The sequence below is a fragment of the Urocitellus parryii genome, chromosome 5, assembly GCF_045843805.1.
Source record: "Urocitellus parryii isolate mUroPar1 chromosome 5, mUroPar1.hap1, whole genome shotgun sequence".
NCBI classification, from domain to species: Eukaryota; Metazoa; Chordata; class Mammalia; order Rodentia; family Sciuridae; genus Urocitellus; species Urocitellus parryii.
Window position 1 is genome coordinate 9,881,221 of NC_135535.1, and position 23,739 is coordinate 9,904,959.

The following is a 23,739-nucleotide window of genomic DNA, read 5'->3' on the forward strand; positions in this document are numbered from 1 at the left end:
CCTCCCACTTTCAGCCCAAGCAAAGGTGCTATAGGCCCCCAGCACACATGGGTTGCTATCAGGGCCTAACCCCTCTTCAGTCCCACAGAGGACTGCGCCAGGTAACATCAATCCTGGCCGTCTGTGCTGGGGCACAGCGGGTAACAAGGGGCGCAGAGCAGGTAATGAGGGACGCAGGCGTGGAAGATGCCCACCCGTGGAGGTGTGCAGTACTGAAGGCTGCACCAGGAAGGAACAGTTGTGCTAGCATGAGCTGTGAGCATGAGCTGTGCATTTCTGGTGTGTCCACCTAAGCTCATCTGCCCCTGGGGGAGCTGTTAGAGTCCCCATTTAACAGGTTAAATAAAACACTCGCTTAAAATCACGTAGCTCCTAAGTGCTTTTGAGTCCAGGTTGGGCTGACTCCCAGACTCATTAAGCAAGAACCATACTGTGCCCGGCCCAGGGGCCAGCACATGGTGGGCACCCGGTGCTGGCTGAGTGAATGAATGAGCAGGTAGAAAATGACTTTTGCTGTGGGCATCCGGAGGCCCCTGAGGGAGGGGGACTGAGGCTGGGCTTGGAGGCAGGAGGAACTGCAAGCAGCGGAGAGGTGTGCAGGCATCTGGTGTGTTCTGCCATCTGTGGGAATCAGGGTGTGTGTGTGGGGATATGGTGTGCAGAATAAGGTGGTGCCTGAGGGTACACTATGCTGAGGACTTGGGACCCGGGAACAGGTAGGGAAACGAGGTGGTTTGCACATTAGTAGTTTTCTGCTCAAAACCAGCTTGGAGTAGGAGCCTCTTACCCAGCCAGTTCTCCACCCAGCTTTGGGATGCCTGACTCTCCCTCTCTGAGCTGGGGCTAGTCTGAGATAGCCAGGCTCCCAAGAAAGTTCTTCTGGAAGTCTAACCACAGGTGTCTGCTCATCCTATCACCACAGAGACAGACTCACTTTCCCTCCTGTCTCCTTGGAGAACTGGAGAGAGGTGGCAGAATGGCCACCAACTAGCTAGGGACAGTGGGGTGCTGGCAGCTTTGACCTGGACACTCTGGTGGTGAGTCTGGTAGAAGTGAACAGATCCTCCCTTAAGACGGCTTAATTAGACAAGGGCAGTGGGGGACGGTAGAGAAGGAAAGTTTGGTGTGGCTCTGCCACCTCTGGGTGACCTTGGGTGAGCTGACCCTCTCTGGTACTCCGTCTCTCGGTCTGTGAAAGAGTTGATCATGAGGGTCCCTCCTGCAGGGCCACCTCGGTTTCCTGGAGCCGGGTGCTGGGGGCCTTAACTGCAGGCACTTCGGGAAGGATCGCGGCCGACGAAGAGAGGGGCCGGCACCCCGGGACCCCAGGCCCCCCGCTCCCACCCACCGGCCTACCAGCTCCCGGGAGCCCTCCCCACCTGCCCCGGGGGGCTGGGAAACGCGGGAGCGGATCCCGGAACGGGTTCTGGGAGGAGCGCTCCTGGGGCGAGGAGGAAAACCCGGGCGGGATCCAGGGCCGGATCGGGGCCGCGCAGCCCCCAGCCCCTGCCCCTGCCCCGCGCCGCGGGCCCCGCGGGGAGCGGGTTGGAGACTCGTGCAGGCCGGGGACACCGGGCGGGGCAGGGCCCCCGCGCCCCCCGGGGCTGCCGAGCTGGGGGGGCGCGTGGCCTCCGCTGCGGGGCGCGGGTCACGTGTGAGGAGGGGCGAAAGTCTCGCAAAGCGGGCGGCGTGCGGCGAGTTGGGAGTTCTCGGCGCGCCGCGGGCGGCGGGAGCTCGGGCTCCGGGCGAGGCGGGGACGCGGCGAGCGGGGGCCTGGGTCCCAGACAGAGGGGGCCGCACCAAGAGTGGGAGGGAGAGAGACGGAGGACCGAGCCGCGGGGGAGACGGCTAGAGGCGGGCAGGGGAGCGACAGGGCAGAGGCAGGGGGAGACCCGCAGGGCCACGGGGACGTTGACAGACCCCGCTGGGAGAAAGCGACAGAGACCCAGGGAGGCGGGAGAGACCGGAGAGAGACGGAGCAGAGAGGCAGAGACCAGAGGAGCGGGAGCCAGCCACCGGGAGCGAGGGCGGGAGGTGGCGGCTGAGCCGCCCGGCGGGAGCGGGGAGGCGACCCCGGGCCAGGAGGCCGAGGGTCGCGGGACCGGTGACCGGTGCCGGGTGCAGGGAGTAGAGCGGAGGGCGGGGGGCAGCGTGCAGTGAGACCGAGTGACAGGGAGGGAGCCGCGGAGCGAGGGTGCCTGCGGCGGGGGCGGGGGGCGCGGGCGCGGTGGCCCGGCGCCCTGGGTCCCCGAGCCCCGCGCTCTGAGCCCGGGCCTGGGGCCGAGGATGCTGATGCCGAGGTGGCGCCCAGGGCGCGGCGAGTGACAGCGCTGAAAGTTGGGTGGCCCGCGGGGAGCGGCGCGGGACGGCCTGGAGGCGCCGAGACCCCGAGACCCCACGCCCAGACCGACCGGCAGCCGGCGAGGGGGCGCGGGCCGGCCGGCCGAGATCGCGGGCCGGGGGCGCCGGGACGCCCCTCTCCCCTCCCGGACGCCGCCCGCAGGACTGCGCCGGGGGATGTAGCGCCCGCTTGCCGCCTCCCGGACACTCGTCGGACCCTCAGCCCCGCGGTAAGCCGGGCGCTGTCCGTCCGTCCGTGCGTCTGTCTGGCAGCCTGTGTGTCTGTGTGTCCTGGGGCCGGGCCTCTCGCCTGTTCCGCACCTTATCCCTGACCCGGGTCCTGGCTGGCCCGCGCGGCGTTTGGCGCGGTCCCGTGACTTCCCCGGAGCTGGTGCGCTCCTGCGCTCTGTCAGGCTGTGGGTCAGGAGCGGAGGTCTGGGTTGCAGGGAGGAAGAGAAGAGTGGGTGGAAGGTATCTTGACCTCCTGCCCTGGCCATGACCTTTCCTGGCCTCCACCCACCCACAGTTGTCAGGGCGGGAGCTTTCAGGCAGGTGACTGTGGCAAGATGCGTGTGGAGGGTCTCTTCTTCCCAATCCCCTACCTGCAGCCTATTTCCAAATGGCCTCTCAGTTTGACAAAAAATCCTACTTCTCAGATTTTGATCACCTACTTTGTGCCAGGCAAACCCAGGGTGGGTGGGCAGGGATTCTGTGAATGACAGGTGTTTTACAGTTTTGGAAACTGAGGCTGGGGAGAAAGGCAGAGGCTGCATTTCCCTCCGTGAGGACCCCAAGGGAAGAGCCATCTGATGACTCCCTGAGCAGGGAGAGCGGCCCTGCCACCTGCAGAATGTCCCCCAACCACTGTCATCTACTTTCCCTCCACCCACACTCTGCCTCCAGTGCCCAGGCTGCAGGATGGGAGAAAGCAGGGGAGATGGCGGGCTGGAGGGTAGTGGTGCACGAGAGGCGGAGAGGTCTGCTGTGTGGAAATATGGGCTCAGGAGTGGTGGAGTGACAGCACTGAGTCAAGAGAGCCGAGGACCAGAGCTGGAGGCCCGAGGGCCAGGCCTGGGTAGTGCAGAGAGGGACTCCAGCCCTGTGTGTGTAGCATCTACTCTGATCCCATGACCTCTAGGGCTTTAGGCCCAAGAGTCTTGTTGTGGCCCTGGCATGGCCTCTGATGAGGAGGGCAAATGGAAGAGAGGACAGTTGGGATGAGGCTGGTGTACAACTTGGCAGAAGTAAGGGCCTCTGGCCACCAAGAGAACCCATAGCCAAGTTGGAGCCAGAATGGCAGCGCCTGGAACCTTCTCCCCTGGACGGAAGGCTCTCGGGGGTTTCCATGCAGAGCATCAAGCCTCCCGTACCCTCCGAGCAGCCTCAGCAGTCCACTCCCCTCCCCGAGCCTCAACTTCCACACCTGTGGAACCTCATTCCCAGAGGCCACATTCCCTGCCCCACTGACCTCCAATGGAGAGCTCTGGGCTCCATGAGCAGAAGGCTGGGGACATGCTGGGAGATGGGGCAAGGACTCATTTCACCTTTAAAGAGGTGTAGAGCTGATGCGGGGGAGGGGGTGTGAAAGGAACGTGGCTGCAACAGAGGCCCAGCCACTGGGCACTGTGGAGTGGAGGGGCCACCGTGGAGTGGAGGGTCGGGAGTTAGAAGGGGCATCTGGGGCTTGGAAGTTATTCCTCAAGATCCCTTGAAAAGAGCCCCTTGCAAAGAAATTTCTCCCAGAAAAAAACCTTTGAGGTGACCATGACCAAAAAGAACTAGCCATGGGTTTCTGCTGGGGTGACCTTGGGCAACTGGCTTGACTTCTCTGAACCTCAGTTTCTTCGTCTGGAGAATGGGGCTGTGTCACTGACTTCTTCAAGGCACCGAGTGGCTTACAGACCCTGTCAGGTCTCAGAGCAACGTGCAGGAGCCTGGCACACAGTAGGTCCTTCACAGACATTTGTGGAAGGGAGAGCGGAGTAGCTCTAGGGTGCTGCAGTTAGACTCCTAGGCTTGGGATGGGAGGGAAGGGAGAGGAGCCGGGCGGGCTCCCAGGGCGGGCTGCTGCTTAATGTGGATCTGGGGGAGGCGGGGGCGAGTGCTAAGGGGGGTGTGAGGAGGAGGGGCCCCCTCTGCGGGGACCACTGAGTCACGAGGACATGTAAGCGACATGACAACCAGCAACGTGGTAACCAGGAAACTAGCGGTGGGAAATGAAGCTGAGCTGTGTGGGGTGGGGGTGGGAGGGCGAGACTGGCAGCGCCAGGCGGGAGGGTCCTGGCAGCAGCTGGGCTGGCCACCCAGACAGAGGAGGTGAGGCCCCGGGCCAGCAGGTGGGCCGGGCGGAAGCAGGGGGCCAGAGTGGAGGGAGGGGACACGCCCGGGCGCGGCGGGCAGGGGGCTTCTCCACACCTCCCAGGCCCGCTCCTCTCCCCCACTCTTCGTGCCTCTCCCCCTAGGTTGCCAAATTTGGCTCTTGCAATCTGTCGTCTCTTCTGAGATTGGCACCGGGACGAAAGCCGAGCGCATTACATCATCACCGCTCCCCCTGCACGAGGGAGCGGGAGGGGCAGGCCCAGGCCAAGAGGCCACTGTCCTCCCTGCCCTCTGCCCACCCTGCCGGCCTCAGGCGCAGGCACGGGGGCTTCTAGGGGCAGCTGCGGGGACCTGGAGGCAGGACAAGGCCCCCGTCCAGGGGAGATCCCCAGACCTGGGGAGGAAGCCAGCATGCCGCTGTCCCCCTGGTGAAGTGAGGCCTGTGGTGCCCAGGACCCTTCTCTGTCTTTGCTGTGCTTGCTGTGTGACCTTGGGCAGGTCCCCTCGTGCAGAGGCCACCTCCATACAGAGGGCAGTTGGCCACTCAGGCCTGGGGGACTCTCCTGGTGAAGGAGCCTGTGGGGGCTGTGCTCCTCGGGGTCTGAGGAGGGGGTGGGTTCTGCATTTCCATCCCCGGGACCTGGAGCAGCGAGTGGCTTCACCTCATGACCCCCCACCTCCTCCGAAAAGTGGGGATGGTGGATACTCTAGGCACCAGATAGGACCAAGGGCACAGGAGGGCGGACACGGCCCTGAACCGGCAGATGAGCAGGAGCCACACTGGTGGGCCCCTGGGTGGAGACGGGGGCAAGCGGCCCAACCACTGCTGGGATTGGGGAGGCAGGTGGGGGGTCTTCAGCCAGACCCACGGTCTGAGCTTCTGTCGGAGATCTGATCCCTCCTTTTACAAAAGTGGAGACTAAACCCAGAGGGGGACGTGGGTCCCTGAGGGTCACAGTGATGGTTTGAGGGCAGAGGTGACAGAGCTAAGGCCTGAACCCAGGGCTCCTGGCTGCCAACCCCCTGGAAGCAGAGAGACAGGAGCTCCATGGCTCACGGGGACAGCTCTTACCAGGAGCTCTCCATCCCCACCCTCCAGATCCCCATCCTACCATCGCGGGTCCTGCTTGGTCTGTTTGGGGACCCCCTGTCAGGCTCATTTAGAGCCAGTTTCAGGCAGTCTCTGGCAGGAACAGGCTGGATGTGGGGTGAAGCTAGAAGGTTATGGTCCATTCTAGAAAATTCCTAGAACTAGAGACCAAGAAAAATGGGGAGTAACTATAGACGTTTGGTGAAATAGTGAGCTCCCCATTCCCAGGCCTATGCAAGTGGAACTAGGGATCTTGGCCTTGTGACTCCTGCTTCATGGGCAAGGTTGAATGACATCCCCACCTCCAAAACCCTGGGAGTGTTTGATGTTCTCAGGAGGAGAAGGGAGGTAGCACCCCCCACTTCCACTCTTCCCAGCTAGTGAAGCCATGTTCCTCCCCAGGCACTGGGCTAGGAGCTTCTGCAAATTCTCATCTAGTCCTCCCAGCAACCTGCACTGTTCATTTAATATCCTGATGTTAGAGATGGCAAAGCCATGGCCCAGAGAGTCTATGTGATCTGCCCAAGGTCACACAGCAAGAAAGTGCAAAACAGCCTGAATTTGAGCTTAGAAATTAGTTTTCGGAGGCTGTCTTTGGGGCTTCCCTGGGAAAAAGAGTGGAAAATATTCCTCCCCTGTGCTGGGGCTTGGCAGGAGATGGATGGTCTAGTCGCCCCCACAGCCTGACACCCCCTCAGGGAAACTCTGGGGGCTCGGTTCTGCAGACACAGACATGGACTGGAGGGGACGCCTCATTTCATAGACGGGAAGACTGAGGCTCAGACAAGAGATAACCTACCCAGAGGTGTCCAGTGTTAGATTTCTGCTAGGGGCTCGGTTCCCTGCATGAGTGGGCAAGAAGGGGCCTTTGGGTGGATGGGGACCTGAGATGTGAGGCTGGGGTCACAGAGGGAATGGCTCCAGACTAGGACTTGGGGCAGAAGAACCAGGCTCTGAGAACAGAGAGAGAAACCAGCAGGGACAGCACCTCTGTCTCCTTGTCCTGTCCCCAGGGCCACCTGCTATTATCAGTGTCATATGGCTCGGTGAGGTCAGGGGAAACTGAGTGTGGAGATGATCTTGGAGACAGCAGCCTTGGGCTCTCTGTGTGACCTTAGGTCAGTCCATCACCCTCTCTGAGCTTGGTCTGCCCATCTGTATGACAAAGAATCTGGAAGGAAGGACCTGTTTCCAACAAGTCGCTGCCATTGGGCTGCTGTCTCAAAAGGCCCCTCCCCTGCAGACCCTGGGCCGTGGCAAAGGGCGGTCAGGAATCCTGGGGGTGGGCGTAACCTTTCAGCCTCCCGGGCGCGCAGCCCTCCTCGGTGTGGGGGATCTCCAGCACGGCCTTCTTCTCCTTTTCGTCTTTATTTTTCTCCTGCTCCCTCTTCCCCTGGCTACGTGGGCTGATCGCTGCTCAAACTTTTAATTCAGATGGTAATTGAAATAATAATATGGGCTGAGGCCTCTGTGCTTGTGACGCCGCAGCTGGCGGAGCTCCTCTATGAATAGCGCTTGACTCACAGGCGCGCTCCTGCAGGCGGCGGCGCGCGGGGGGTGGGCGCGTGTGCGCGGTCGGGGAGGGGGGGCTAGCGCTCCTGCTCGGTCCCCAGCCCCCACCGCAGAGGTCTGAGCCCGCGCCGCCTCGGCAGCCTGCCCTCTGGTCCCTGGGCCCACCTGGAGGATCGAGGGCGCAGGTGGCACTTCTGATTCGTAGCAGGGGACACTGAGGCTCGGGAGGCGGGAAGCAGGCAGAAAGCACCCGGGCCCATTTCTGAACAGGTGGGTTTTGCCTGATTCTGAGACCACAGTTCTTGATCAGGACACACGAGCCAGGGAGACCCGGGAGGGTTTGCAGGGACGAGGCCCCTGCCTCTGCCTCCCATCCCGGCCTCCGCCTTCTCACAGCCTCCTCCCAGCTTGCAGGCCTGAGCACACAGCTCCCAGGGCTGCTGGGATTGCTGTAGTGAGTGCTTGGTGACAGGGTGACAGAGAGGTTTTCTTGGGGTTGCTGCTGGTCTTGGGTCACAGGGCTCCATGCTGGGCTTCAGATCCATGAATTCACTTAATCCTCCCAGCGCCCTCGGTTCAGATGAGAAAACCGAGGCTTAGCGGGAAGCCAGGGTGGCCCCAGTCCCTGGGCCGAGACACACACACACACCCTTTGTCCTACCTAGGTGCCCACCTCCAGCCACCCTGGGCCCCTCCATTTAGCCTCTCCCAGCCTGGCCTCCCCTCTCTCCCTGGGAAAGCTCACCTGCCCTTGCCTTGGGGTCCCTGGTGCCAATAGTTGGCAGGTGGAGGTGGGGAGCCCTGAGGACCCTGTCAGTCATGGAGAGCTGGCCCTTGGTGTTCAGACCCAGCAGAAGCTGTGCAGAGAGAAGGCAGCGTTGTCCTGGTGACCTACCAGCTGGGAGAATTTGTGTAGGCCACCTAAGGGACCCATGGAGGACAGGGGACCAGGGTGCTGCTAGACAGACAAGCCCCCGGGACTGGAATGAAGAAGAAAACTCCCCCCCCCCCCCGCTCTACCTGGCAGCCCCCATCTCCTCCTGCAGCTATCTTTTCTCCAGAACCTCTGTTGGGAGATGAAACAACAGCTCAGAGACCTACAGGGGTTTTCCCAAGGTCACACAGCAGTGGTGGCAGGACTGAGGCCAGACCTGAGCCCATGGCTCTTCCCAACTCCTCTGCCTCCTGACAGCCCCCAGGGGTGCTGACACCCTCCTCACTCTCTAGGACAACCCTGTATCTCTGGGGATTGCAGGAGGAGAGGAAGGGCTGGACTTCTGGGCGCCCCCACACCCCCATAGGAAAATCAGGGTTAGAGAGAGGGACAGGGACAGGGGCAGCATGTCCCATCAGCAGGGGGAAGGTGCTCAGCCACCCACCCACCCCACAGGATGCTGACCAGTTCCTGTCTCTCTGGGAAGCTCGCTGTACTCTGGGGGGCAGGGAGCACCTATGGGGTGGTGGCCCTGCACTGGCTCTGCCCTTAGGTTGTCCCCTCCGTTGCCAGAGCCCACCAGCTCTGCCGGGCCTCAGGGCCATCTGGGCAAGACAGAGAGGAGGGGACTGAGCTGTGGGGAGCGGACCCCGCCTTCCTGTTAGGAGGTGGGGGCCCAGGGCAGGGGGCTTTTCCTACCTGGAGTTGGTGGCAGAGGGGGCCTCTGGGCTCCTCTGTGAGGCCCTCTCCCACCCACGCAGCAGGTCTCTGCCACCCTGAGCCCAGCCTCTAGGAAGCTCTCCTGCCCCTGTTGCCCGAGAGCAGCGCGGGGCCTCTCACATCAGACAGGTCAGCATGAGGGGACCCCAGAGGCCACACAGGGGAGGGCAGGCACAGACAGGAGGGGCAGCCCGCCTCCTCTGCCCCCACCCAGCTTCTCTGGCCTCAGTAGTCCCCGCTGAGGCCCAGGGTGGAAAAACAGAGGGTCTAGGTTCAGTCCAGCCATACCCCTGAAAGACTGCCACCTTGGGGACGTGGTCACCTCTCGGAGCCTGTATCCCTGCTCTGCAGGTGTGGGCCTGGACCCGTGTCTCAGGGTTGCCAGGGACGTTGTGAGCCCCGGAGTCTCTGAGTGCATGGTGGCCCAGCCACTCGGGGGCCACTGCCGGCTTCCAGCCCTCAGCCTCCCGGCACCACCTGTCTTATCAGGGGATGGCTTGGATGTCACCTCCCTGCTGAGCCCCAACCTCTCTCCCCTCCTTCTAGCTTGGGTCAGGGGGTGGGGCCATGCAGCTGCGGATCCCAAGGCCACCTGACCTTGGAAGAGTCCCCCAGCCACCAGGGAGTAACTGGGCAGCCAGAAGGAGAAGGACCCAGGCAGGGCAGAGAGGCCCGTGGCCACAGGCTGGAGCTGTCCCAGGTCCCTGAGGTCAAGGCCAGGGTGGGAGGGAGTCACAGTTGTCAGAGACACTGACGGCAGGGCCTGTGGGAACGGGGGCAGTCCCTGTCCAGGACGGGGGAGGCCGCTTCTGAAGGGTCCCTGCAGGGGACAGCGGAGAGTTCTAACCGGGCCGGGTGAGGGGCTGGACCTGGAACCCGCACAGCCTCTGTTCTCTGGCGGCCATGTGGACGTCCTGCGAGCCCACGGTCTGACTGTCTCCTTCATGGCCTCTGTCCCCTCTGGTTGGGCCCCAGAGCCCTGTCACAGCCCTTCTGAGGGGCCACTGAGGACACAGGTGTTGGTCCGTCGTTGGGTTGTAGAATTGACTTCATGAGTTGTGCTACTTATTTTTTGAATAAAATAAAAAAAAAGAACACTTCAAAACACTACGCGGGTAGTGAGGACAAGTATTATTTTGGGAGGCTTTGTTTCAGAGATATATACATGATATATATTGTATAATTGGTTAATATTATATATATTAACATATTAAGTAGCAGTCAATAACAACTTGTTTGCTTTCTCTCTGGGTTTTGGTTAAAGAGTTTGAAAGGACCGGAAATCCCAAGGACTCGGGAGGCTGAGGCAGGAGGTTAACAAGTTGGAGGCCAGCTTCAGCAACTTAGTGAGACCCTGTCTCAAAGTAAAAAAATCAAAAGGACTGGGGATGTAGCTCAGTGGTAGAGCACCCCTGGGTTCCATTTTCAGTACCAAAAACAAAAAAGTAAAGAAAGGCTTCGAAGTCGCTGCCGGTATAGGGACCTGAGGCGGCACTGATCGGAGGCTCAGGTGCACGGGCTGATTCCCGGATGCTGGGTTCCAGCAATTTCAGGAAGACCCTGTTCTGCCCCCAGAGGCCCCTCCAGCTGCCCAAGGGGCCCCAGGCACCCAAGCTCAGCTCCTCCTGTTATCCGCCCACCTGGACCAAATTCCCCACTCACTCTGTTGGTTAGTCCTGTCCCACAAAGCTCCTGTCCCCGTCCCTGGAGCTTCCCCTGGGGGGTCCAGGTCAGCCCTGCGTCCTCCTGGGACCTGCTGCCTCAGCTCCTGGCTCCTGACCTGACTCAGGACATTTACACATGGAGCTAGCAAAGCGGTGCTGTGTCTTATTCTCTTCCCTCAGCACATAGTAGGTACTCAATAGATATTCATTCAACAATTATTTACAGAGCCCCTCCGAGACACAGCTTGTGCTGTGTTGGGGACACGCCACGCGGGAGGGCAAATGCACCAGCTCGGGACACATTTCAGGTGGTGAGTGAATGAATGGGGGTGGCTGGAGATGGAGGTCTCTGGCCCCAGAATCTGGGGAGATGGTCAGAAGTGACAGCTGAGCATGCTCGGTAGGCTCGCGGTTGGCGACAGTCTCCTGGCTGTGCGGCAGGGTGCTGGGGCTGGAGCAGGGGCTGGTCAATCCTGCCACCCTCTCTGGCCTTCCTGGGGCCTCTGTTGGGCCCTGTCCCACAAAGCTCCTGTCCCTGTCCCTGGAGCCTCCCCTGGGGATCCAGGACCTTGAGCCTAGGACCACTGGGAAGAAGCCAGTGTTCGGTGGAGGAGAGGCCGAGGCCCCACATGTCCCGTCCGTGCTCCCCGCGCTCAGGGCCACTCTGCTGTGTCCAGTGGCACAGAAGGTCTCTTTCTGGTGTCTGCTCAGAGCCACCTCCACTGACCCACTTTCTCTGGGTCGTGCCGGGCTCACGGCAGCCCTGAGGGCCAGCGGACACCGGGAGCAGGAGCAGGGCGCCCTGCCCGGGGGAGAGCCTGGCTGGGGGTATTCTAAGCCGCAGGACGGGACGAGATCACAGGGTGGACTGCAGGGAAGACTCGGGAGGTGGATGGTGGTGGCGATGGCCAGGGCTGCCCCTGGGCTCAGGGTGGGAGAGGGAGCGCCAGCCCCCAGGCTCCATCAGGTGGGGGCTCAGAGGAGCGCTGGAGGGCCCAGGGGAGCATGGCAGGTGAGGAGAAGGGGCGGGGTCCTCCCCTCCAAGAAGAGCTTCTGCCCTTCCCAGTTTACCAACCCCTTCTCCCTGCACATCTGTGCAGTGCGCCTTTACAGTGGGCGTTCTTCTTCCCCACTTTGGGGATGTGACTCAGAGAGGTTAACACATTTCCCCCATAGCCACACAGCCCATAGGTGGAGTGTTCTCGGACTTTCTGGGGTCACAGTCCTTGTTGGGGACCTTATGAATGTTATGACCTTTCTCTGAGAAATACACATATGTATGCACCAGTTTTAAAACTTTTCCTATATTTTTTTTCCATAGGTAATACATTCATATGGTTCTAAAATTAAAAAGACACAAACGAAAAAACAGTGAGGATTCTTCCTCCCACCGGTCCCCAGCCACCTGCTTTCTCCCTGGAGGCAGCCCATGCCACCAGTTTCCTGGGTCCCCATCCAGAGACAAGCAAATACGTGTGTCTATAAATTTCCTTCCCTCCGTTTTTACACAGCGGCGGTACTCTACTCGCTGTTCATGACTGTTGCCTTTTTCACTTAAAATACATCTTGAAGACCCACATGGCTGCGAGAGTCCCTCCCAGTTCTGCGCCTGCGCGGCGGCCGCTCGGGGTGGGCTCGGGGCGGCTTCCCAGCTGAGCTGCAGAGCTGGGCTGCCGGGCGCCAGGTGCAGGGGTCTCGGGCTGGGGCTCCTAGGGGCACGGAAAACCCAACTGCAGTGCCCACTCCCCCTACGCCCCAGGCCTCCCCTTCAGGTGGCACCCCTGGGACACAGGTGCGTCTGTGAGTGGGGGCAGCAGCTCCCACTCCCCAAGCTCTGGGGGACCCCGCTGCCCTCCACCAGCAGCCCCAGCTCCTGGGAGCCTTGTTTGCTGGGAGTCAAGGGCATGGCAAGGCTTGGGGACAGTGACACTGCTCCCCTCCCCCTCCCTGGGCTGGCTGCAGGGGTGGGGCAGACGCCTGCTGTGCCCAGGTCACCTCTGCTCCCGCCCCTGCAGTCCAGCCCAGCAGGGTTCCTGCACCCCAGGATTTTCCAGCCTTCTGCTTGGGGGCTGGAAGGGAGGGCTCAGGTGGTCTGGCGGGGGGGGGGGGGGGGGGGGGGGGGCAGCCACATGGTGCTGCCTGAATCTCCCCTGGTCTCCGCGGCTGCCCCAGACCCCTCTCCTGCTCTGAGATGGGGTCCACTGAGACCCTTTCCTCTCCCCTCAGTAAGCTTCTCACCACCATCCACTCAGGTGTTCTCCTGACTCTGCCCAGCACTCAGGGAGGCCCAGATCTGACATGGGGGGGGGGGACAGCTCCATCTGGACCGCCAAAGCCAGAATCCTCCCTCTGAAACCCAGTCCTCTTCATCTTCTTCCATCATCCATGGCTTTTGACACTGCCACTCCCCTCACCCACATCCCACTGCCCATCAGTCCTGAGGACTCCTTGTCTAGATGTCCCCACATAAGCTGGGCATGGTGGCACAGGCCTGTGATCCCAGCAGCTCAGAAGGCTGAGGCAGGAAAATCGCAAGTTCAAAGCCAGCCTCAGCAACTTAGCGAGGCCCTAGCAACCCAGCAAGACCCAGTCTCTAAATAAAATACAAAAAAGGGCTGGGGTGTGGCTCCGTGGTTGAGTCCCCTGGGTTCAATCCCCAGGACCAAAAAAAACCCCCAAAAAACCCAGAATGTCCCTGCACCCCTTCTCTCTGGCTCCACGGCCACCATCCCCACAGCTCCAAGCCACCACATCACCTCCTCACGGTCCTCCTGCCTCCACTGTGCCCCACAGAGACCAGCCTAGGACACTTTGTCACAGTGATGTGCCCCAAGCCCTGGACGCTGCAGAGCTCAGAGGACCAGGACAGAGGGTCTCTGCGACTGTGCTAGGAATTGTTGGGTGCTTTTCTTTGCAGTGCTGGGGATGGAACCCAGGCCCTCACACTCCCGGGCAAGCACTCCGCCACTGAGCCCAGCCCCAGCCCTCTTTTTTCATTTTAGGCAGCATCTCACTGAGTGGCCCAAGATGGCCTCAAACTCGCCATCCTCCTGCCTCAGCCTCCCGAGTAGTTGGGAGTACGTGTGGTAGGTGGAGCACCACACGAGGCTGGGATGTGTTGTTTCTTAAGTCTGTTGTCACATACCCAGGGATTATGGTTTTAGTCCTTATTTCTATTTTTCTTAAAAGTTGTCACATGAAAACTTAAAAGAACAGACCTGGCAAAATCCAGCCACCTGCCTACCCGCTCCCCATGCGCTGGGGGATGACCCCCGGCCCACCACCTCCACCTCCAGGCCCTCACCCTGGGCAGCTCTTCCTCTTGCTCACCTCACTGCTGCGACTGGGCCTCTGCAGATTCTCACAGCACCCAACTTCTTCTGGAATGTTCTACACCCCATTTTCCACCTATGCATACATTTCCCTGACCGACACCCACTTACCACTGGGTCTCAGCTGACTGTTCCAGAGACTGCATCAGCCAGAGCACCCCACCTTCCCTCTCGTCTCACGCCACGCTGTCCCTCCACTGCGTAACCTGGCTATTCATTGCCCGCCCAGACCCTCCTGCCCCTGGAGCATCCTCCGGCTGATACAGAAGCTGGGCGGGTCCAAGGCCTGCACTGACCCCCAGCAAGCGTGCAAATAGCCACCTAAGAGGCAGCTTTGGCAGGGAGGCTGAGCAGGCCCCCAGGGGCCACGAGGAGGCAGGGATGCCTGAAGCCCCAAGTGTGTTCTGGACAAGAGACGCCTCTAGGAACCTCTTTACCATCCAGCCCCTATAGGAGAGAGGGCACAGGCATTTGGGGCGGCTGCTTTATGGGGTCATGACCCCTCCATCAAGGGCAGAGGCCAGCAGGGCGCCCTGTGTGTGGGAGCAGGAGGCCTCTGGTCTCCGCCTCCGGCTCCTGCAATTGGCCCTGACAGGAGGCCTCCTGGACACCCCAGGGAGCCTGGTTCAGCCTGCCCACCTGCCCCGCATTCTCTGTCTGGGAGGTTAGCAGGGCAGCGTGGGGGCAGAGCAGGGGAGTGGGTCAGTTCCATCACTGCTCTCAGAGCCTGTGTGAAGCCCAGACTTGCCTGTGTCCAGGCCCTGGCTGGACCTCGGATCAGGAATCTGCCTCCTGGCTCCAGATTGTTTTTGTGATCCAGCTTCTCCTTTCCCAGTACAACGGGTGTCACTGAACCCAGCACATAGTAGGTCATGTTTATCAAACTGAAGCAGACGAGTGGGTGACAGTGTCTTTTCAAGGCAGGAGGAAGCATGCCTTGGCAGTTTCCTGGTGCCAGCTGCCAGGATCCAAGTCCTGGTTCTACCACGTATGAGCTGTGTGACCTTGGGCAACCTCTCTGTGCCTTGGTTATCCTATTTCTAAAATAGGAATGATAACAGTACATTCCACTGAGGTCACTGTGAGGATGTAGAAATCGATCGTCGTGAGCACTCAGGGCAGCTCCACACAGAGTATGTTTGTGCTAAATGCTCAGCTGCTCAGAGTAGATTCTGCAATGTCACAGGGTTCGTCTTAGGGGAGGGGCAGGTAGGCAGAGGGATTTCAGGGTCCAGAGGAAGGTGTGGGGGGAGGAACAGCGTTTGCTGAGCACGCACTGTGTGGCTTGTACTTTTGTGACAATCTGCATCTGACCCTCAGGACAGCCCACAGGTAGGCACTGCTATGCTCTTTCCTAAGTGGAGACCCGGAGTCCCACGGAAGTCGAGGGCCTGCCTTCCGGTGGGACTGAGCCCAGTTCTGGGTGATTCTGAGGCCACCGTCCTGCCCACTTGCTCCCTAGTGCAGTGCTGGAGGACAACCCCGGCAGGAAGGTGTGGTTGGGTGCGGGGGTTCCAGGACATTGCCTCTGAGACCCTGGGAGGAAACCCAGAGGACAGTTCAGCCCTGGAGAGATTCGCACCTGGCCCATCACCCACTCTGTGCTGGGCACGGGACACGCCCAGTCCAGGTGTTCCCCTGTGACCGTGGCAGTGAGCTCTACTATGAGCTTTACCTACGATGAGGTGCGCAGGGAGCTGAGAGGTCAAGGGGCCTGCCTGAGGCCACCAGGTGGAGAGTGGCACGGAGACCGGAGACTTGAAGCCACCACGCTGGGAGGGGGACGAAGCAGCTCTTGAGATGCATGTGGGGGGCAGTCAGATCCTCAGGGTGTGAGGAGCAGGACGGGGTGTTGAGCGGGCCTTGAGTATGTGGGGACAATTTCCCCTGCGAATAGCTTTGTCCCCAGCCCCCCCCCCCCCCCGGCACTTTGCGGAGTGCAGCTCAGCTGCCTGGGGCCTTGGGCCCCACTTTCCCTGAAAAGACCCACACATTAGAGTGGACAGGGGCCCCCTGCCCTGGGGCTCAGGAGGGAGACCTCAGACCTGGAGTCGGGACAGTCTCCGTGCCCTCGAATGTAGGGAGACGGGACGAGGGTGACACTGTTTCCCACCCCCAGGGAGAGCTTCCCCCCCAGGACCCTCCTGGGTGCAAGGAGTTTCCCTGTGGCCCTGCCCACTGCCCTGTGCCCTCCCTTGGGAGAGTCGGCGTCCCCTCCAGCTGGGGGCTTGGGGATGGGTGGGCTGGGGCCACCTTCCTGTGCCCCAGATCCTGCTGAGCACTGGGCTGTGTGGCGGCTTCCCACCCTCTGACCAGGGACGGGTATGGTCCCCTATTTTGAGGACAGAGAAGGGCCCCTGGGCAGAGCACCCTCAGGCGGGGCCAGGACTAGAAGGGCTGCCCGTGGCCCCAGCACAGTTCCTAAGTCACCATCGCCATCACCCCCGTCACTGGCAGGTCTCTGTCGGGCCGCGGGTGACTCCAGCTCCATCTTCAGATGAAAACCTTCGGCCGGGGAGGTGCTCGAGGGGAGCCCCAGGGCCAGGCCTGGCCACCCCACCCAGCCATGGGCACGTTGGTGCCATGAGGTTGGTCAGAAGCCGGGTGGAGAAGGACAGTGCGGCCAGGGAGGGCCACCGGGAACCTGGAGGGACACGCAGGGCCTGAGGGGAGCCCGTGAGGGGCACAGGACGGCAGGTGAAGGGACCGAGGGCGGAGTGTGGGGACTGGGCGAGGAAGACAGTCCCACTTGTCATGTGAGCTGAGCGTCCCTGGGGCTCAGCACCTCCCACCTCTGCGGCCAGCGGCTCCTCAGCTGGGGAGGGTGTGACCACCCTGTGGTGGCTGCAGTAGGTGCTTAATAAATACTCGTGAGGCCGACAAGGAACGCCACCATGTTACGTGGAGAGAGACCCTGCCTGGCACGAAGTGGGCCCTTCCCGATTGATTGTCCCTGCTCTGAGAGAGGCTTCCGCTGGGCCCAGGCTGAGCCGTGTGACCTGGTCACCACGTCACTTGCCCTGTTGTCGCACCTCAAAGTGCAGGAGCAGGGACCTCAAAGGATCAAAACTGGCGGGATGGAGTGTGGGGAGGGCTGGGGCCACTGTGCCACTGTACCATGTGTCTCACGGGTGGGGACAGTGCAGAGAGGGAGGGGTGCCCGTGAGGACCGCCAGGTTTCTGAGACCCAGGGGCTGCCGGGATGTTGACTTTGCTTTTACAAATGGAGTTGTGGACATGGAGGGGGGTCTTTAGTGTCATTAAGTCCCAGGGAAAACCTAAGAAGTGACAGGAGCCGGGGGTCTTCTGCCTCCTGTCCACCTGCTGGCAGGTGGGGCCTGGCCCGGCTTCGCTCCTCAGGCGGGCGGGAAGCCGGGTGCCTGCACTCCCAGCCCTGTGGGTCACCTCCACGTCCCCCCCCCAGGGAACCAGCTTCCTGTGGCAGTTGTCAAATAGCCGTGCCACCTGGGACACCGCATGTCTCTGCTCCAGGCCTCAGTTTCCCTCCTTGTCCGGTGGGATCTGGGCTCGCTCCCGGGCTGGGGCGTGGGCAGCGGAGTAGAGTGAACAGGGTGCCCAGCTCGGTCGGGGCTGGCGAGCGTCCGTCTCTGACCCAGGAAGGATGTTCCATTTGAAGACCAGCCAGCTTCTGCTGTCACCTAAAGAACCTTGCCCCTGAGGATCCAGGATGCCACCTTGGAATGGGGACAGTGGCTCCACTGTCCTGAGCTAGCCACCTGCACCCAGGGGTTTGGGAAACCCTGGGTCACCTCTGCTTCTATCCCTGTCGAGCTCCGTGACGCTCGAAAGCAGCAGGGACACGCCTAGGAGGATGCGCCGCAGGCCTGGGGGGGCACTGAGGCCAGGAAGAGGAGGGGCCTGTTTGAGGTCAGGCCACAAGGCAGTGGCAGAGGGCCGGCCTCCCTGATCCGGGGCCTCCACCCTCTCAGGCCAGGGAACAAGCCAGCTCTTCCAGAAGACGTGTTTAATGGCAGGAAACTCATTACCTACATCAGAGGCTCCAAGTCAGTGCCGGTCCTGTGTCCCTTCCTGTCATCTGCGCCCCTTTTGCACCACGTGGTCCTCTCCAGGAAGCCCTGGGTGACCAGGAAAAGAAACCCTGGCATGGCCCTGTGATGTCACCTACAAACACAAGGCCCAGCTGGTCCTTCTCACTTTTTGGTGAGGTGGGCGCTCCACCCTCACTCTAGCAGGTGACCATCCTGCTAAAGAGGTCCGCGGTGGCCAGAGCGGTTGCTTAGTTGAGCAGGTTGCTGCAGACGGGGTTTTCAGGAGGCTGGGGAGTCTCAGCGAGGGCGCAGGTCTGGGGAGGTGACTTCCCCCTGGTGCTGCTGAGCACCAGGACCTTTGGGAGCCTTGAGGACCCACCCAGGCCCCCACAGAAGGGGGGAGCTGCTTTGGCCTGGAGAGGGGCCAGAGCAAGGGGTGAACTGAGCCCCGGGTTGCACTGGGGGCCACAGGAGGTGGGGAGCAGGGCCTGGGGGTAAGTGGCCAAGCTGGGGTGAGGGTTTCCTGTGTGGACTCGGCGCCTGGGACTGGCCCTGCCTGGGCTGGCTGAGGCTCCCTCATCTTCACTCACTAATGGGGAGCAGTGGCCAGGGCTGGGGAGGGGAGGCCCCAGCACACAGCCACGGGGCGGGGGTGGCTCCTCAGCCTCTGTTCCCAGGACCCCTCCCAGAGGGCAGGAGCCCGCCAAGAGGCCTCTTCTGCAGTGCCAGGTGAGCCACCACGCCAGGAGCCATTTCTTCTGGGCAGAGGGCCAAGGGGACTCGGCAGCCTGGCCTGTGCTCAGCCCGGGCAGGACCCTCAGCCTGTCTGGAGCTCGGGAGCTGCATCAGGGCAAGGCCCCCAAGCCTCGTTCTCTCTGCTTCTCCTGCAGGGATGTGGGGACACGCCGGGGCCTGTCGGGTGCCCGGTCTTCCCTGGCCCAGGCCCAGCGCCCTCCTGGGAGGAGATGGATGAGGCCAAAGGGCCCCCCTCCCAGGGCTCTGAGCAGGCCTGCTGGAGCGGCCAGCGGCCCCACTCGGGGACCCTCAATGCAAGTGCTTTCCGCCTCTGGACCTCCCCAGCCTCAGGTGTAAAACAAGGGTCTTGAACTCCGTGACCTTGTACACCCCAGCTGTGTGTGTGTGTGTGTGTGTGTGTGTGTGTGTGTGTGTGTGTCTGAGGAGGGCAGAGGCCAGGTGGGGAGAGGCCGGGGAAAGAAGACCTTGCTGAAAACTGGGCTTTTGAACCAGAAGCACAGGTGGCCTCCAGTCCCCCAGGCCACCACCTGCAGCCCTTGCTTTTGTGCCTTTGGGGAGGTGACAGTGAGAACCTGGGAGCCTAGTGATAGTCAGGACCTCCGAGGGGCCAGTTTGCCTAGGGGCCGTTCCCACAGGCCCTCCCGGGTCTTAGGATGCTGGGCTTGCTGGTTCCATTTTCCAGATGAAGAAGCAGGTTCAGAGCGGTCGATGTCCTGCCCAGGTCCCACAGTGGGGCTGATCTGGGACTTCCACCCAGAACTGTGGGCCCAGGGAGTTCCTGGGTGGGGTGGGGAAGGGAGAGGAGCCAGGGGTCGGGTGGGGTGGCCGAGGGGCGGGTGGGGGCTGGGCTCAGTCTCCCTGGACAGGGAGAGGGAGTTTCTCGGGGGAGAGGCAGCCTCTGAAGCTGTTGATCTCTAAATTATAGCGTTGGCGCGCTCCAGTTGCTGTGGCAACCGAGTTGTCCTGAACCGGGGAAGTGTATAAACATTGCCACAGATGCACAATTAGATCAGGAAGAAGAATAGAACAGAAAATAGAAACTCCCAGCCTTATATAATTCTGGGCCAAAATGTTATCAGGAACCCAGGCTGGGCCCTGGCCCCGGGGGCCCCAGAGCCCCAGGGCAGGCCCAGCTCTGCTCTGGGCTCCGATGGCAGGGCTGGGGACGGGGGGCAGAGTGTCTGCTCTGGGGGCCCAGCTGCTGTGTCCGCCACCAGGGTAGAGGGGATGATGGGCCTCCTTCGCTGAAACAGCTGGGGACAGTGACAGGCCAGCCTGCCTGTCACCAGCTCCGGGGAAGCGGGAAAGAAGGAGCCTGGCTTTAACTTCTTGGGTCTTGTGAGGTAGGGTTTCTTTTTTGTTTTTTTGTGGTGCTGGGGATGGAACCCAGCCCCTCACACATGCTAGGCAAGCGCTCTACCCCTGAGCCACAACCCCAGTCCTTTTCATTTTCTTTCGAGACATCTAAGAGTTACTGAGGCTGGCCTCAACGTGCCATCCTCTTGCATCAGCCTCCCCAATCTCTGGGATTGCGGGTGTGTGCCATCAACCCAGCCCAGGCAGGGGTTTTGACCCCCATTGCTGTCCCCAACCCACATGGGCACTGAACTTAAGATGTGAATCCCCAGGGACATCAAATAAAACACAGACAGAAACTTTACCTTTAAACAAGCTTCAGGACAGCTTCTCCGCTCTCAGCCTCAGAGGCTCCCCAAATGGGAGAGAAAGAGAAAGTCACGAGAGGGCGAGCATGTTCAGAAGTGGGCTTTTATTGGGGGGACCCTTGTTCTTAGAAAGTTCCATCCAAAAAAGGCCAAAAGGGGCAGGGTTACAAGGGACAGGTGAGTGTAATTCAACCCAAGGGGCCTACATCTACATCTCAAAGCATGCCCTCAACTTCCTGGACCCGGGCACTGTCCAGGTCACTACGAGATGTAGTGACTGGTCAAAGCCTCTCCGTTCCAGGATGGAAGGTGCAAATCATTCAGAGTGGCTCCCTACACCCCACTTTGACCCCCAAATGAGGAAATTGAAGCTCAGAGAGGGACAGTCCAGGGGCAGAGCTAGGCAGGGTGTCTGCCTCTCCTATTCTATTCTTGGTCTCCACATCATGAATTCACTTACTTCCCAGCTGTGTTGTCTTGAGGAGGCCACTTTCCTTCTCTGAGCTACTTGAGAGCAATGATGCCTACACAGGACCAAAGCCTGGGCTTCCCATTGTTCCATCCTGACCATGTCACCTGATTTTCACCCACCACGTCCCAATAAGTGTAGAGACAGGACAGGAATCAGGCTCATTGGCCAAAAGCAACACTGAGAGAGAAGAGTTCAAGGGAAAAATCCATCGGAGGTGGGGATGCAAGTCCCAACTTTCTGATATGATGCTAACATAACCTATGACCGCAGCTGTGATGGTGCACACCTTTAATCCCAGAGCCTGGGGAGGCTGAGGCAGGAGGATCACAAGTTAGAGGCAAGCCTTAACAACCTAGTAAGACTCTCAGCAACTTAGTGAGACCTATCTCAAAGCAAATTTTAAAAGGGCTCAGGATACGGCTCGGTGGTAAAGCACCCCTGGGTACAAAAAGAAAAGGCTTATGGCTTCTCTGTCCAGTTTGGTGGCCACTAGCCACAGGTGGCTACTGAGCACTTACAACGCTAATGCAAATATGAAGCTGAATTCAAACTTGTGTTTCTTGTTAATTAAATATGAAGAGCCACGGGTGGCCAGCAGCCAGCATACTGGGCATCACGGGAGGGTGTCCAGCCTTGGAGACACCTGGAAGTGCAGAGGGTGGATGCAAGGAGGCAACTGAGGTCAGAGCTCAGAAGAAGTGGAGAGCAGAGTCAAGATGGGTATCAGGAAGCTTCTAGAACAGTGAGCAAAGCACCGTTGGGGAAGGGGGGGTACTTAGGACCTGGATCCAGGTGGCCTTGGCTTCCTGGTTGGAGATGGCCAGCCTCAGGGCCACCAGATGTGCCACCTCCAGGCTGTGGGGACGGGGGCGCCTAGTCCAGGCTTCTGTGGTGCTGAGTGTCCTTGTGCAGGCGCCCCCGTCCCCGAGCCCGGGTCCCCCCAGGCAGCCTGTGCTCCCCAGCACCTCACCTGTCCGGCTTCTCCGCAGGCCCTGCCTCTTCCCAGGTGACCACGCCGGCCTCAGGACATGCACGGGCACAGCCGCAACGGGCAGGCCCACGTGCCCCGGCGGAAGCGCCGCAACCGCTTCGTCAAGAAGAACGGCCAATGCAACGTCTACTTCGCCAACCTGAGCAACAAGTCGCAGCGCTACATGGCGGACATCTTCACCACCTGCGTGGACACGCGCTGGCGCTACATGCTCATGATCTTCTCCGCGGCCTTCCTCGTCTCCTGGCTCTTTTTTGGCCTCCTCTTCTGGTGCATCGCCTTCTTCCACGGTGACCTGGAGGCCAGCCCCGTGGTGCCTGCGACCGGGGGCCCGGCGGGCAACGGCGGGGCGGCGCCCGCGGCCCCCAAGCCCTGCATCATGCACGTCAACGGCTTCCTGGGCGCCTTCCTGTTCTCGGTGGAGACCCAGACGACCATCGGCTACGGGTTCCGCTGCGTCACCGAGGAGTGCCCCCTGGCGGTCATCGCCGTGGTCGTCCAGTCCATCGTGGGCTGCGTCATCGACTCCTTCATGATCGGCACCATCATGGCCAAGATGGCCAGGCCCAAGAAGCGCGCGCAGACGCTGCTCTTCAGCCACCACGCGGTCATCTCGGTGCGCGACGGCAAGCTCTGCCTGATGTGGCGCGTGGGCAACCTGCGCAAGAGCCACATCGTGGAGGCCCACGTGCGGGCGCAGCTCATCAAGCCCTACATGACCCAGGAGGGCGAGTACCTGCCGCTGGACCAGCGGGACCTCAACGTGGGCTACGACATCGGTCTGGACCGCATCTTCCTGGTGTCGCCAATCATCATCGTCCACGAGATCGACGAGGACAGTCCACTCTACGGCATGGGCAAGGAGGAGCTGGAGTCCGAGGACTTCGAGATCGTGGTCATCCTCGAGGGCATGGTGGAGGCCACGGCCATGACCACCCAGGCCCGCAGCTCCTACCTGGCCAGTGAGATCCTGTGGGGCCACCGCTTCGAGCCCGTGGTCTTCGAGGAGAAGAGCCACTACAAGGTGGACTACTCGCGCTTCCACAAGACCTACGAGGTGGCCGGCACGCCGTGCTGCTCCGCCAGGGAGCTGCAGGAGAGCAAGATCACCGTGCTGCCCGCGCCGCCGCCCCCGCCCAGTGCCTTCTGCTATGAGAACGAGCTGGCCCTCATGAGCCAGGAGGAAGAGGAGATGGAGGAGGAGGCCGCCGCCGCGGCCGCCGCTGTGGCTGCAGGCCTGGGCCTGGAGGCGGGCTCCAAGGACGAGGCAGGCATCATCCGGATGCTGGAGTTTGGTAGCCACCTGGACCTGGAGCGCATGCAGTCCACCCTCCCGCTGGACAATATCTCCTACCGCAGGGAGTCTGCCATCTGACCTCCAGCCCTGCCCTCTCGCTCCTGCAAGAGCCTCTGCCTGAGGGTGGGCTGCCAGACACCTCCCCACGCTCAGGACAGAGCTGACCCTGGCTCCGTGGACCTTCTGGAGGAAGGTGGGGGCTTCAGAGACGGTGGGACCCCTTCCTGCTGACTGCAGAGCCCAGCCTGGGAAGGGCCCCCGCACTAGGCCCGGTGGGCTGGAGCTCCCCAGTGCCTACCACAGGTGGCTCTGGGCCCCGCCCCTCCACCCTTCCCCCTGACCCTTCAAGGACACGCCCCCTCTGCTCTCAGAACCTTGGGGAAGGTGGCTGGACCGCTGGGGGGTGGGCACCGTGGGGTTGGGGAGGGCAGGTGTGGGGCTGGGGAGGGGGGAGGGGCGTTTCTTTTGCATGACTGTGGCCGTGCTCATGACTTTCTTTTGTAAATATCCATGAAGAGAGCGGGATGGAGGCCCCAAATCCCCCTCTGTTGTTTTTACCTGCAGGACCAGGAGATGCCATCCCTCTGTGCACCTCCCCCCATCAAGACTAGCCCCTCCCCACCCAGCTGGCTGGCCCC

At 61.2% G+C, this 23,739-nt stretch overlaps 1 protein-coding gene across 4 annotated transcripts; it reads left to right on the forward strand.

The window, feature by feature from the left end:
- Positions 1-1,015: 1,015 nt before the first annotated feature.
- Kcnj4 (potassium inwardly rectifying channel subfamily J member 4) lies at positions 1,016-23,509 on the forward strand. Of its 4 annotated transcripts, none has more exons than XM_026411518.2 (2): positions 1,016-1,037; positions 21,803-23,509. In XM_026411518.2, exon 2 carries the CDS (start codon positions 21,842-21,844, stop codon positions 23,177-23,179), a length of 1,338 nt encoding a protein of 445 aa, XP_026267303.1. In that variant the 5' UTR covers positions 1,016-1,037; positions 21,803-21,841; the 3' UTR covers positions 23,180-23,509. The 4 variants fall into 4 exon arrangements, with proteins under 4 accessions (XP_026267303.1, XP_026267300.1, XP_026267301.1 ...); XM_026411515.2 differs by lacking the exon at positions 1,016-1,037 and adding an exon at positions 2,238-2,570; XM_026411516.2 differs by lacking the exon at positions 1,016-1,037 and adding an exon at positions 15,062-15,243.
- The last annotated feature ends 230 nt before the right edge of the window (positions 23,510-23,739 follow it).